The 14,261-nt window shown below is 37.3% G+C and overlaps 2 protein-coding genes across 2 annotated transcripts; one reads left to right on the forward strand and one right to left on the reverse strand.

Annotated features, from left to right (window-relative positions):
- Positions 1-371: 371 nt before the first annotated feature.
- LOC136678665 (DNA topoisomerase 3-beta-1-like) lies at positions 372-13,447 on the reverse strand. Its single transcript, XM_066656752.1, has 17 exons — positions 13,243-13,447; positions 9,727-9,858; positions 9,389-9,495; positions 9,203-9,277; positions 8,924-9,120; positions 8,679-8,835; positions 7,357-7,470; positions 7,164-7,254; positions 6,813-6,967; positions 6,480-6,585; positions 5,592-5,738; positions 5,120-5,293; positions 4,199-4,327; positions 3,832-3,981; positions 3,525-3,625; positions 1,382-1,583; positions 372-964 (listed from the first exon to the last, which is right to left on the reverse strand). Exons 1-17 carry the CDS (start codon positions 13,310-13,312, stop codon positions 486-488), a joined length of 2,586 nt encoding a protein of 861 aa, XP_066512849.1. The 5' UTR covers positions 13,313-13,447; the 3' UTR covers positions 372-485.
- LOC136677802 (uncharacterized) lies at positions 10,051-12,135 on the forward strand. The gene is made up of 4 exons (XM_066655452.1): positions 10,051-10,149; positions 10,231-10,363; positions 11,335-11,569; positions 11,916-12,135. Exons 1-4 carry the CDS (start codon positions 10,051-10,053, stop codon positions 12,133-12,135), a joined length of 687 nt encoding a protein of 228 aa, XP_066511549.1.
- Positions 13,448-14,261: the final 814 nt, after the last annotated feature.

The raw sequence follows: 14,261 nt of genomic DNA on the forward strand, positions 1-14,261 counted from the left end.
TTGCATGTGATGACATATATATATATATATATATACACATACATACATAATTTTGTTTACTGGGTCTATATACCTTCCCACTCAATTCATTGCCACTAGTTGCAGCCCCAGTAACTACACAGGATGATCCAGATGCTAGTAGCACTGCAGTTACTCCATTACCTCAAAAGCTTAAATGTTTCAGTGTTCAAGCTCTGATAACATCTGACCAGTAATATCACTCCAAAAATGCAGTAACTCAAAGTGGTAAATATGCATTAAGTTCATATATTCATTCTACCAGACAGTACATACAAAAATACTGTACAGATACAAGCTAATGCAATAACAAATCAGCACATAACAGACATTTTATTTTATCTACATATTTATTGATGTTTTCTTTTGCTATAGATAATGTATGCTTCTCATTTGTTTGCTTTATTTTTGCTTTGGTACAGTGTGACATTTTAGACACAGGCACACATTTGAAGTGTTTTACAAATCTATACAAAGTAAGCTGCCAAAGCTGCCATTTTGTCTTTAGGTTTTTTAGGATTCCCTCTTCCACCTGGTCGCCTCCCTTTGCCCCTTCCCCTTCCCCTGCGAGTTCCACCCCCCCGGTGCATGGGATGACGCATGGTGGCATGTTTGAGCTCCACCAGGTCTTGAAAGACTGTGTCGCAGAAGACACAACCAGTGTGTTGCGTCTCTCCGTCAGCCAGTGGTGAGCGAGCTTTGTGGAAGTCCACCATCACGAGCGAGGCCTCGCATGACTCACAGCTCTCCTGAGAAACCTGCACTTTGTGGGCCTGCTCAAAGAAATGCACCACAACGTTGCACTTGTTGCAGGCCATGCGCCACTTGGGGCCAGAGTTTGGGTCAAAAACGAGAACACCTGTCTCACACTCCACACACTGACCAATTCCCAGAGAGTTCAGAGAGTGCGGACAGGAGGGATGAGTGCACTCGTTACAGCCCATACCTGCAAGAGGGGGAGAGAAATTATTTGGGGGTCTTTACAAAAGGCTTCACAACAACACCTCAGTCATGTTCACATCCTGAAGAGAAAACACACTTTTGCATGTTTTAATAAATATATTTCTATTTATTTGCATACTAGGTTTAAAAAAAATCCAAAAACATAAAAATTTACTTTAAAAAAGTTATGGCATGTGTTGTCTAATGTTTTTTTTGTTTTGCTTTTTGTTCTTAACATATTAATCTCAGAGAACATAAAAATTACACAGTAAAATTAGTTGAAAAAGGCAATATTTTATGTTCCCTGGAGATGTAAATGTTGACTCCTTTTCTCTTGAATAAATGTACAATTGGATTTCAGCCCCCACTCATACATTACTGAGTAAAGTAAAAATGATGAATGTGATAATGACTATAGTACCTTTCTTCATGTCTCTGAAGGGGGGGTTGCTAAAACAATAAGGGCAGAGGGGGTAACTTTTGCCCCTGGAGCCAGAGGTCCACAGCACCAACTCAAACTCATCCAGAGGACACTTCAGTTCCTTATACAATTTAATGGCTCCATTCTGAGGAAGACTGTATGTTTCATCACAGTGAGAGCAGTGCAGACGACTCGGTTTCGCCTGCGAAAGACACATGAGACAAGGATGATAAACAGAGGGAGTGTCCATTTCCTTCCTTTTCTTTGTCTTTCTTTCCTTCCTTCTGTCTATTTTCTGTCTGTTTTACTCATTACATTCTCTAGTGGCCATCAGTTCTTTACAAATATGCAACTTAACCATGGTCTAAGATTTGAATGAGAGCAGCCTGATTTGGCATAGAATTATTTAATAAATGCATATGCATAAATAAAAATCAAGGTCCATTTTAAGAAGATTGGGAGCAACTGCATGTCTAAGCTCATGAAGACGCATGTGTAACGTCATTCAGCCAGAAGTCCTCAACGTTCAAAGACAATCATCAAGGTCTGTTATAATGTGGAAAAATGGAATGAAAGCATTGCTTCACAAGTGAATATGATTTATTCATGACATTTAAAAAAATAAAAAAGCAGTATTATTGGCTTTCATTCATTTGTAACTAGAGGATTTAAAAGCTCTGCCCACGTAAGCGTATCTCTCCTTCCTCATGCTGAAGGTCATTACCTGCCACAGAGGACATCATCACCATATCTATGGTGTTTTCTAAACTTTGAATGACGTCATTCTGATGCACTGCATTATTCTGATATCTGGCCTTATGCAACAATTTGGGTCTCACTCAGAAAAGACTGCTATCAACAACTGATAGGAATAAATAGAATAGAAAACCCTTCCTTAAAACATCCAATAATACTCTATGAAACAAACAGGACATTGTGATGAAAAGCAGTGAATTTTGAAGTTAGTGTCAAACCAGTTCCATTTGGTGCTCTGCATATTAAAATGTTCTCAAAAAAATCTCACATATTCAAGTAAAATAAGTATTCGAGCAGTTAAATTATTCTGATTGTTTCAGGACCTAAGGGATGACAAACACAAATTACTTTTTTTTCCTTAAGTGTGCATAAATAAGTGTGTAAAATAAAATAATTACAATAGTAACGCAAAAGCATTTTTAAATGTAATTTATTTGAATTTCAGCAGTCACCATGGTTTTAGCATATACGAAGCTTCTTCAGTCCTATGTGGATGCATATTGTATACACCTTTTTCACTTAAGAAAAATTGCTTGAGACTGATGTAAGGTTTGTTTTCTCACGACTTGACTTTTGTAACACACTAAAACATTGAAACACTGACTTACAGCTTCCAAGGACTGATTTGTAATGTATTGAATGGATTAGAACCACCTTACATCATGAGCTGTTTGTCTCTGCTGAAGTAATATGCTCTGTGTTTTTTATGTATGGTATGTGAATCTCTGTATGGTATGTTTTGTATCAATAGACGTCAGGTTTTGCTTTATAAACAGACCCATCTGTTTGGCCCGTGTCTTTTGTCAGCTCAAACATGTGGATGAATAATATATAAATTATGAGTGTGCGCTGGTTTCTTAAGAACCAACTTCTCATGTTTTAAACTGTGCATAAAAGAATAAAATATATTCTGCAAATTCTAGCCTAGAATCTCACTTTAGAGGTTTTGAAACTAACAGATATTTATACAACTGATTGATCTACCAATAATTTTTCAATCATTGAAAAATTTATGCTTTCCCTGATTCCTCTCCCTCTGCTTATGTAATCATTTAAAGTTGTGAAATAAGTGATTTATCTTTATCATGAAATAAATGAGCAGAATGGATGTTGTGTCTTTTGGCATATTGCATTCTGTCAGAATGACTGTGTGTATGATCGAAACTCCACAAACACCCTGAAATGTGGGTGTCAAAACTCTCATAGGAATGTCTGTACATTCAGCAGCCATCTAGGCAATGACCCCGGAGAGTTATGTCCACTCATAAAAGACCAGGTTTTATCTCTTTGAATGGAGGGAGACGTTTTAAGTAGAAAAATGTAAAATAGCAATTTTTCAAAAACATGTTAGAAATCCGTGCTGGAATTTTGCTTCCCTGTACTCTACCTGAATGTACTTCATGAACCGATGGCACTTTCCACAGCGTGAGTGTGGCTTCCCGGTAGCAGCAATGGGTGAGAAGGATACCTCCATGAGCTCATCCATACCTAACCAACACACAGAATTAACAACCCTTCATTAGCAGTTATAAACAATACTGACAAGGGTAATGTGGACAGAGATGCAGTGATTAGACTTTTAGGTTTTCTTAAGGGATTTTGGTTTTCTTAAGGGAGTTTTTGGAAACAATGATGGCAAAAGTAGAACTGAAGTCATATGTCTATTCATTTTAGGTTAAACTGGAAAAACATACCAGCAATAGAGTCAACGAAGTAGTGAAACTTCCTCTTAAAGATGTCAAGTGTGTGCTGAAGAACTTGGTGAAAGTTTGCTTTCCCCAGAGCGATAAGATTCAGCTGCTTCTCCACAGCACTCCGGATTGTGGGCAACACCAATTCCACATCTAACATGTATACATAATAAATAGATGAACAGACAGTAAACTTACTCAGATATGAGATCTAATGTGGATATAATATCAACAAATACAAACAAAGAAACAAGAAATAATTTTACACAGAAATACAATAGCATTAACAAAACAAGACTTACACAATTGAGAAAGGTTTTTTATTGAGTAATGAAACATGCATAAGCCTAGCAAAATAATTTCTTCTCACCTATCTTGTAGTAGCCATGAACAAGGACAATGCCCAAATTGGTGGGTTTCAGTTTACGCCCACTCTCCACAGTTACATAATTCCTCTGACAGATATTATTGATGTGGACAGGGATACTTGCATCAGTACCTGGACAATATAAAACAAATGGACACAGCAAACATAGTAACTGAATACATAGAAAATACCACAGCATGGAATGTATCATACCAAATACCATAGCTAACTATGTTGGAAGATGGGGCTTGATGATGTATTGTCTATAGTTATACATATTGCCATATGATTCCAAATCAAAAATTCATCAATTTATCAAGACATATTTTAGAGTAGAAAACCTGTACGAATGTTGCCACAATTCTTCTTATTATTTTTTTTTAAATAAACAATTCTTTTTCATTTATAAACAATACATAATATACAACAAATACATGACTGAAAAATACCACAAACCCCCCTATCATCTCACCAACTCCCCTCCCCTGTCAGTTTTGTTTATTAACACCTGCACAATTCCACAAAGTCCTCTTCTGCTTTGGACATAAATACTAATAAACAAAAGTCTAACCACAGATACTTTGGTACACACACACACACACACACACTTATAAAAAACATATAATAATAATAATAATGTAGTATCCTTGCATATTGTAAACACTACTTTTGTCCATGTTTCAATTACAACATAACACATGAAACAAACCATGCATCTCCCCACTGTTATTAATTTCCTTTGTCTAGTAAGGCTAAATATTTGCCCCACTTTCTCCCATATTTACGTTATGGGATTTATTTATTTTATTTATTTATTTATTTATTTTATAAATTATTTATTTATGTTATTATGTAGCTTACACAAAGTATTGAGTGAATTTACATTTGTTTACTGTTTAGTATAATCAAGCATTAGCTTCTCACCAATTCCGTGTTTCTCCATGAGTGTGATGAGCTCAGCCTCGGTGAGATAATCTGGTGGGCTGGTTTGTTTCTCCAGCAGTTTGATCTCATCCACAGTAAAAGTATCTCCTTTCTCACAAGTTGGCAAAGCTTCCTCCAGCGGAATACCCTGCCATGGCATGACCTCGGTAAAACCTAGAGGGTGAGCCCATAATCATACACGCACACACAGGTCAGCTTTTCTATAATCCTGTAGTGCTCAAGTCCCAGAACCCCGCTTATTCTTAAAGAGTGCTTTAAATAAAACAAAATTCTAAACTTTGAATACATATCACATTTGTCAAACAAGTTGCAAATCGTTTCAGTGTTTAACTGGACACCAGATACTACAATCTGGTTTATTAATGATTTGTTTCTACTAACATATTTAAATTGCAAAGAACTGACCACAGTAATCATAGAGGTAAAACGGCCCTTCTGTAGAGGCACTTACCAGCAGAGATTAGAGTCTTCCCAGTGCAGGAGAAGCCCTCTGTCCCAATTCTGAAGGTGATGGTGGTCTGCAGATATTTGCAGTCATGGCTGACTGTAGCTATAAAGTGTCGTGTGATGTACTCATACAGACGCCACCCATCACTGCCTGTAAAGTAAGAAAAAACAGAACACTCAGTTTAAAAATATTTCAGGTTAGTAAATGCTGTGTGACATTCTGAATTTACAATGCGACCTACTGGCCACCTAAACCTAGAGAAAAGGTTGCCCTCTTCATCCATCCATCCATTATCTGTAACCGCTTATCCAATTTAGGGTCGCGGGGGGTCCAGAGCCTACCTGGAATCATTGGGCGCAAGGCGGGAATACACCCTGGAGGGGGCGCCAGTCCTTCACAGGGCTGCCCTCTTCAGAATCTTCTAAATTTATTTACATATTTATATTTAAATCTAGAATAAGTATAGCACTCAAATATACGAGAGGCATCAGTACATGTCATAAAGCATTAACTATCAGTGACTTATACAAGGTAGCAGCACTACTTCCAGTCAAAAGTGTATAAAGACTTCAAAGTGTCAAGCAAAGCCTAATTTATAATAATTTTTTCTTAAACTAAACAATATTTGGCACTATATTGTTTAAAAAGGCAAAACACTGTTAAAAGCCCATAATGATGCACATTCTCAAGATTATACTTTTCCTTAAATGTTACAGCTTTGTGTCAACAGATTGTTTTGACTGGATGTGTAAAGACTACATAAGTGATAATGGCTTAAATACTGAATGTGGGTAAACATGAATAAATGGTCCTGTAAACTTACCTTCTAATTCAGAACATTACAAATGCTTTTTTAAAAATCAGAAACGGTGTCACAAAGAGAGGTCTTACCAAGCTCGCCCTCAGAGGCAGACCTCATAGGGGTTATTGGGGGGTGGTCCCCTGCATCCACTCCTTTCCTTGGCCGGTTTATGCCTTCAGATAGCAAAGCTTTCACCTTTAGTGAAATTCACACAGGTACGGACACAAAAAGGAGTATAGTTTAAACACCATCTACTTGTATCTTGTTATATTAAATTGTTAAATTCCTTTTACATGTTTTCATTATTGTTGTCCTTCTCCTATACTGATATACAAAATACGAGGGTCAGTGAGACACTCCACAATTTACCAAACCAGAAATAACAGACATAACAGAGTGAATGTGACGATTATAAGACTCACGGTTTCTGCCCAAAAAGAGTTGTTGGCCTGCTGTCTGAGTGTCCCTTTAAGGTCAAAATTTTCAGGGTAGTGAGTGGTCTCTGTGCGAGGGTAGCTTATATAGCCTTGCGTGTACAACCGCTCTGCTATCTGCATGGTATGCTGCGGACCCATTCCTATACACACAAACACAAAACCTTAGTGACATTCAGGAAAACAAGGCCCATATGCATGCAGTCAGACTGTTTTTTTTTTGGTTGTTTTTTTTTTTTTTTACACAAAAGATAACATTTCTTTCTCCTTGGCAGTGTAGAATATATAAGATAACCCGGCTCATCTTTCAAAATAAGTGTTTTGGAAGAGGCTGCTTACCTAAAGCGGAACTGGCCACTCGTAACATCTCCACTGTGTTCAAGGCAAGAGGTCTCTGCTTGGCTTTCTCTTTCTTACTGACTGACTCAACCTGACGAACAGAAAGTTGTCTCAGTGCTATGAAAAGTGCATATTAACTGTACAGCAATTAGCCTAAATATTCATTATAAACCTAAGGGGCAAAAGCACACACCACAGCTTCTCTTGCTGTCTTTGTCATACTGACAAACATCTGACCGATTTCTCTGTCAAACACTCGCACACGGTCCCAGTCCAATGTGATTGGACTCTCCTTCCCTTTAAAAACCTGTTTTTAAATAAGGAAAAAAAAATCAAATAAAAGAACAAATTCATTAGCAACATTTTTTCAGCACTTAAATGTCAGTGCTCACCTGGGAATTACAGAAGTTTATATATATATATATATATATATATATATATATATATATAAATAAATAAATAATAGAGCTTAATGTCTAGATTTCTTTGCGGCTATTAATTCATGAAAATAAATATGACATGTACAAAGTTCTATAATAGACCTTATATAAAGATACTAAAAAAGAGAGCATTCACTGTAGTTTGGAATTAACCTGATAATGTTTTCTCCCATACATCCATTTTTCCATGTTTTATAATGGCATCACATAAACTTTATATACAAAACTATTGGAACACCTGCACATCATACCTACAGAAGATTTTGAAACCCATTCTAAATCCATATGCATTCATACAGAGATGGTGCCACGTTTGCAGCAATACCAGCTTCCACTGCTCTGAAGACTTCTTACAAGATTCTGGAGTGTGTCGGTGTGAAACTCTGCCCAGTCTTCCAGAAGAGTATTTGTGAGATACGACACTGATTTTAGATCAGAGGGCCTGGCTTGCAATCTCTGTTGTATTTCATCCCAAAAACATTTGCTGATGTATGCGAACATTTTAGAACACATTCTTTCAAAAATGTTTATAATGCCAGAATTCATTAGCTAGGTGCTACATTTCATAGACACACATTTCTGTAGCAATGGGACATACAATACTCACAATACACTCCCCTGCCCCTCCCCTTCTCTTGTCCTGTGCATGAGTATGAACACCTGCTGCTGATTGGCTAGAATACTTGTGTTTCTCTGTCTGAGCCACTTACAGAACCAAGGCTCACTTAAAAAGGGTTATTTTCCAGCACACAAACAGACCAAACAACTAGCAAACTAAGGAAATATCTGCTGAATTTACTAAGTGTGTATTGGACTGAAATTGTATACAGCAACTTTAACTGCTTTAAGCTTTTCTCAGTAAACAGTCACTAATCAAACATTTTGAAAAAACAAAGTGCCAAAATGACAAGGAAAAAGTACTAAAATGTTAGTTTGGTACTGTAATATGGGACTGTGGATGATCATCCAGATGTAAAAATGTCAAAAGATTTCATTGTGCTTACAGAATTTTGACCGGATATGTGGAATGCGATTGTACAAACCATTTTTACAAATAAAATAACAGGAAGCTGACCTTGGCCTGTATGACCCAAAATGTCTCAGGTTTGAAAGACTGGATTTTGTCATGACGCTCTACACAGAAGCCAAGAGTTGGTGTCTGGCATGGGCCGAATGAAATGAGAGAGGAGTCTAAATTGCCATATTTTCCCTGGAAGTACTTGGTCTGGAATCTGAAAAACACAGAATATTTTATAGGCCCATATACTACATACAGTAGAGTAATAACGCAGTCTGTAGTACCTAATAAAGCCGTAATACCTTGTGAAAGCACAGCCAATGCGGAGATCCAGCTCCTGCCGAGCATCCACAGATAGAGCCTCATTCTTATTTGGTTCTCCCAGTCGGTTCATGGCATTCCAGATGTCCGTCTCTGTGATTGAGCTGAACTTTGCACGGTAAATAGTTCTCTCATTACTGTGCAGTTTATTCATTACTGGTTGAATGGCATCCAAGACCTAAAATATAACAAATCAAGACATACATCTTTTACATTTAATTTCTTTCACTTATCCAGGGATATAGTAAATTATGACTTACCTCAAAACAAATGTTCTCTCCTTCTTTATCACAATCCAGCCACAAGACAACATAGTCACAACCTTTGGCTTCAACCTGTGAATGGTGAGAACAATATCAGGAAGATGGATTTTTATTTAATAACAAGCTATTCATTTTCATGCACATCTTCAGCTTTACACTGACATAAGGATTCAGAAGTGGCACCTGTAAGAACTTGACCATATTGAGTTTAGGATTAGCTTCTTTCTTCTCTGTTGGTGCTTTGCTGAACAGTTCAGCAGGATCCACTTTGTCCCAGTTATTGTATTTCCCTTTCAGTGAACAGTGTCCAAATCATAGTGAAGTACACATGGAGAACAGGGTAAAGTGAGTAGAGAAGCGCCAGCTTAAATCATCTGTACAACATTACCAACTGACAATTTGTACAAAATAATAATAATACAATTAATAAAAATCTAAAACAATAATAATTATAAAATATTTTTAGAATTAAAATACTTATTATTAAAATAAAAGTTATGACAAATAAGCAAATGACTTACCGGTGAAATCTAAACTCATGACATGACCACACACCGATGTCATCTTAAAGCGCACACTTTGGCCCATGAAGCTCCCCATGTACTCGTGCACTGAGCACGCTACATTCAGACCTTTACGGCTAGAACAGCTACCTGTGGGAAGACGGTTGACATCAGGTCATGATCTCAAACTGATTAATAAGTTGACCTCCAGCAGCCAAGCAGGTGAAACACAAGAAAAAAACTTTTAAAGAGCAGCAGCAGAGTGCTTCTAATTATGCATCCATTTCCTTTCACTCACCCCTAAAATGCACTCAGTCATTCATAGACAGATCTAAACTCAGGATGACGATGATGACTAGCGGTTACCATGCTTCACTCAAGGCTGAGCTTGCATTTACGCGAAGATCATTGCGTGGGAGACTGAATAATGAGCGAGGGGCTGTGACATGATGTAAACACCCCTGGCCCCTCCATGTCCGCCATATAACCCCACGTTTCTACTGGTCTCAACCATTCATACAGAGACACATAAATATAGGCCCGAGAGGAGGACAAAACACCAGCATCATCCTCCAGCTCCCCTCAGGCTGCCCGCACATCACCAGCTCTGCTACAATCCTCCACAGCGCTACACAACAGAATGCATCAGCTACAGGTCTGGAACTGATTTTTCCTTTTTTTTTTTTTTTTTTTTTTTTAAATAAAAAGGTTTAACTTCAATAAGTTGAATTAGATGTCTTCCGTAAAGTAGACTGCTAAACTCTGCAGTGCTGCAGGTCAAGAGATATTTCTTATATCCCTTGTGTAGAAACTTAGTAATAGAATGTAAAATATATATATATGGTTCTTAAAGGTTTAAATTTCAAACAATTTAAACATGCAATGCAAATAATACGTATTAAAAGAAAGCATGCTCTTATATTTGTTAACATTGCTAAGTGCCCATTGCTTTTAGATGCTTCAGATTTTAAAGAAGCCTCAAAACTATCATAAAACATCTCTTCACCATTAGGCAGCGTATTTGTACAAAACTTGGGACAATCTTGGGTTGGGCAATCTTATCCGCAAAGGGCCGGTGTAGCTGCTGGATTTTAGTCCACTCAGGCCAGAGCACACATAATTTCACTCCTTTAATTAGTTGGTCTCAGGAAAACAACAGATCATGTGACCTCCTGGTTGGTTGGAACAAAAACCAGCAGCCACACCGGCCCTTTGCAGATAAGATTGCCCACCTCTGCCTTAAACACTCTGAATGTCTCACTCCTATGACCACCACTGTGAACAATCCTCATTTGATCTCAGCTCAACTCTGACTCTTGTTTATATCTTAATATTTTTAGGTTTTTATATATATTTAGTTATTTATCCTAAACATAATTATTGACTAGCTTATGTAGCTCTGAATGTAAGTGTACATAAACTTGTCTATTATTTAAGAGTTAGGAATAAAATACATAATTCCATATTCAATTCCAACTGCATGATAATCAAAAGATAGTGTTTTACATGACACTAGTGGGGCTTATAGTGTGCTCCAACTGAGAAATCACAGGAAAACGACATATCAAGTATTCATGAAAATGTCTTTAGTGGCACCATATTTTTTGCAATATTCCTCATCCACAGTGATCAACAAGTCTCCGTCTCTCCCTTTATACATGCAGCTGCTGGGTCTCTTCACCCTGACTCTCCTGATCTTAAATCCAAGTGGGTGCAGTCCCATCGGGGATCAGTGTTTGGTGGCTCAAGGAGCATCTTCAGTCTGTATTGCTAATCTGAACAGTCTGGAGGAATACTATTCTGAAGTTACTAACCAGCCCAACAGACTCAATGAGCGCAGCCTGGCTGCATGGACCTATGAGTGAGTAACAATCTGAATTTATAAAGTGTACTAATTATTCAGAACCCACTATGAAAAACTCTGTAACAACTATAATTCTAAATATATTCAGAGACTAATAATTTAGTTACTGGATGAAGCGATCACGTATAACACAGTAAAAAATGGTAATGTACTAAAAACCTGCCTTACAGTAACATTGTTCAATATTTTCATTGCAGCATGGCAAAACACACATCAATATAAGAAAAATGTTCTGCTGCCCTGATAGATATAGATGGACTAATGTAATTTGTACATTTATGACAGTTAAAAATAATATTAATAATGTTTAACGTGTTTATAATTTATTTCCTCTGATTTGCAGGAAAACCAGTGATCTGACCCGTGTGCCACAGGTCATCTATGAAGCCAGTTGTCTAACCAGTCACTCGTGTACTGGAGTTGAGAGTGGCGCCAGTGTGGAGAGTGTCCCTATTGCTATCAAAATGCCTGTCCTCCGTAAATACCCAGGCTGTCCCTTCCCCTCGATGGAGTTTGAGTCTGTTAACATTGCCTGTATATGTGCAAAAGCACGACAGATCTAAAGACATTTTGATAGATTATTATTTAATTTATATTGGCTAGTATTGTTGCTGCTATCGCCCTCTGCTCTAACAAATACATTTTCAGGCCTTCCCATTTACTTATTAAAAGTATGGAAACAAATTAAGGTCATCAATAGCTTGAGCTTGTGAAATAATGATGACAAATACATTTAATATATCACATTTTGTGTGCATGTGAAAAAAAACATACATGTATCTGAATGTGTAAACATGTAAATGATATATTATGTATTCTCACATATTCAAGTTTGTGGATGTTTAATAAAGGTTTGCAGCTGTGTACATTTTTTGTTCATGTGTGAAAATGTTTTGCACTCCCAGATGTAGCTGTAGAATTTGTGAATGAGCAACTCAAATGTTTAAAATATTATTTTGTAATTACCTTGACATCCCAGCCCCTAGTGCTTGACAATATGGCCAAAACTTATATCATTATATATTTCTTAACTTTGGTCGATATAATATAAATCCTACATATCAATAGCATAAAAGCAACAGAGAAACTGCTAAGAACAAATATGAAATATAACATCACCTTCAAATATATTGATTTTATCTATATTAATTATTAATTATACTAAATTTAAAACTGAATGCAATAAACTGAGGACAATGTCCTGTAACAAATGTCGGTCAGTAATTGATGATGTAAACAAAGTAGAATTATATATAAGCTGTTACAGATAATGAATGAATGAATGAATGAATATATATATAGAGAGAGAGGGAGGGAGAGAGAGAGGGAGAGAGAGAGTGGGGAGTGGGGTTATCTGTGACAGATGAGTGAGGTTCTTTGTGTTAGTGGAGTGTGGTTCTCTGATAGAGGAGTGTGGTTCTCTGATAGAGGAGTGGGGTTCTCTGATAGAGGAGTGGGGTTCTACGTGATAGAGGAGTGAGTTTCTCTGTGTTAGAGGAGTGAGGTTCTCTGTCAGAGGAGTGGGGTTCTCTGATAGAGGAGTGGGGTTCTCTGATAGAGGAGTGGGGTTCTACGTGATAGAGGAGTGAGGTTCTCTGTCAGAGGAGTGAGGTTCTCTGTGATAGAGGAGTGAGGTTCTCTGTGATAGAGGAGTGTGTGGTTGTACTCACCTTTAGAGAGGATCTTGGCGATGGACTGAGCGAGTGAAGGTTTCTCTGCCACCATCAACACCGTCCGCATCTTTCCGGCTTTTGCGTTACACAAACTCAGCCTCGGTTATTAAACACCGTCCCAAAAACACTCCACACTTTAAACTCGCCGTCTGTTTCTGTTAAAAAGAGACCACACAAACCACCAAGTGAAAGACGCTCATCATCCGGGTCATGATTTTCCAAAATAAAAGTTTTCGAGACTTATTAAAATACACATTGACCGCCAGGTGACGCTCGCTCCAAAGCCCTCGTCAAGAGAGATGACATGGTTTTCTTTTCCCAATTTGATTTTTTCATTGTAGATGTGAAGAATATATATATATATATATATATATATATTTTTTTTTTTTTTCACATCTACAATGAAAAAATCAAATTGGGAAAAGAAAACCATGTCATCTCTCTTGACGAGCTCTTTTTTAAAATTAAAATATATTAAAGGAAAATTTTTAAATGAAATTCTTCCATTTCTGTTTAAGAATATATAATCATTATGGTAGAGATAACGTGACAGAGTTGTATATTAAATTATAGAATGATACAGTAATTGAAATGTAGTGTTCATTCATACTTTAATTTCTTGTTGCTGCTTTCCTCACAAATAAAAACACCTGTTTTTGGACTGTAAAAAGCAACAGGAGGAAACCCACACATACAGGGGGAGAACACACCAAACTTCTCAAAGACAGTGACCAAGGCGGGGTGTGAACCAGCCCCCGGACCCTGGAGTATGTCAGTGACACCTGCAGTATTGTGGTAGTGTTATACAGTGATTCTGTAATTGCGTTACTGTTATAATGTTGTCTTGTGATAAACTGATTAAGCGAGCGGTATTGTTATAATAGAGTGGTACTGCTATATTGTTTGTGCTGAAGCGATAGAGAGGTAATGTGCCTGCAGTTGACCACTAGGTGGCAGCATGAAACTGCAGTCAACACTGCTCCAAAACCGAACTAAAAAAAAAACAAAAAACGACA

This window comes from Hoplias malabaricus, chromosome Y (genome assembly GCF_029633855.1).
Source record: "Hoplias malabaricus isolate fHopMal1 chromosome Y, fHopMal1.hap1, whole genome shotgun sequence".
Classification (NCBI taxonomy): Eukaryota; Metazoa; Chordata; class Actinopteri; order Characiformes; family Erythrinidae; genus Hoplias; species Hoplias malabaricus.

Coding starts and splice junctions, on each gene's coding strand:
- LOC136678665 (XM_066656752.1), bottom strand. CDS start 13,312: ATGCGGACGGTGTTGATGGTGGCAGAGAAACCTTCACTCGCTCAGTCC. Junction 7,471..8,678: donor TTTGGGTCATACAGGCCAAG/GTCAGCTTCCTG, acceptor ATTTAAAAACAG/GTTTTTAAAGGGAAGGAGAG. Junction 7,255..7,356: donor AGACAGCAAGAGAAGCTGTG/GTGTGTGCTTTT, acceptor TCTGTTCGTCAG/GTTGAGTCAGTCAGTAAGAA.
- LOC136677802 (XM_066655452.1), top strand. CDS start 10,051: ATGACGATGATGACTAGCGGTTACCATGCTTCACTCAAGGCTGAGCTT. Junction 10,364..11,334: donor ACAGAATGCATCAGCTACAG/GTCTGGAACTGA, acceptor CCTCATCCACAG/TGATCAACAAGTCTCCGTCT. Junction 11,570..11,915: donor CTGGCTGCATGGACCTATGA/GTGAGTAACAAT, acceptor TCTGATTTGCAG/GAAAACCAGTGATCTGACCC.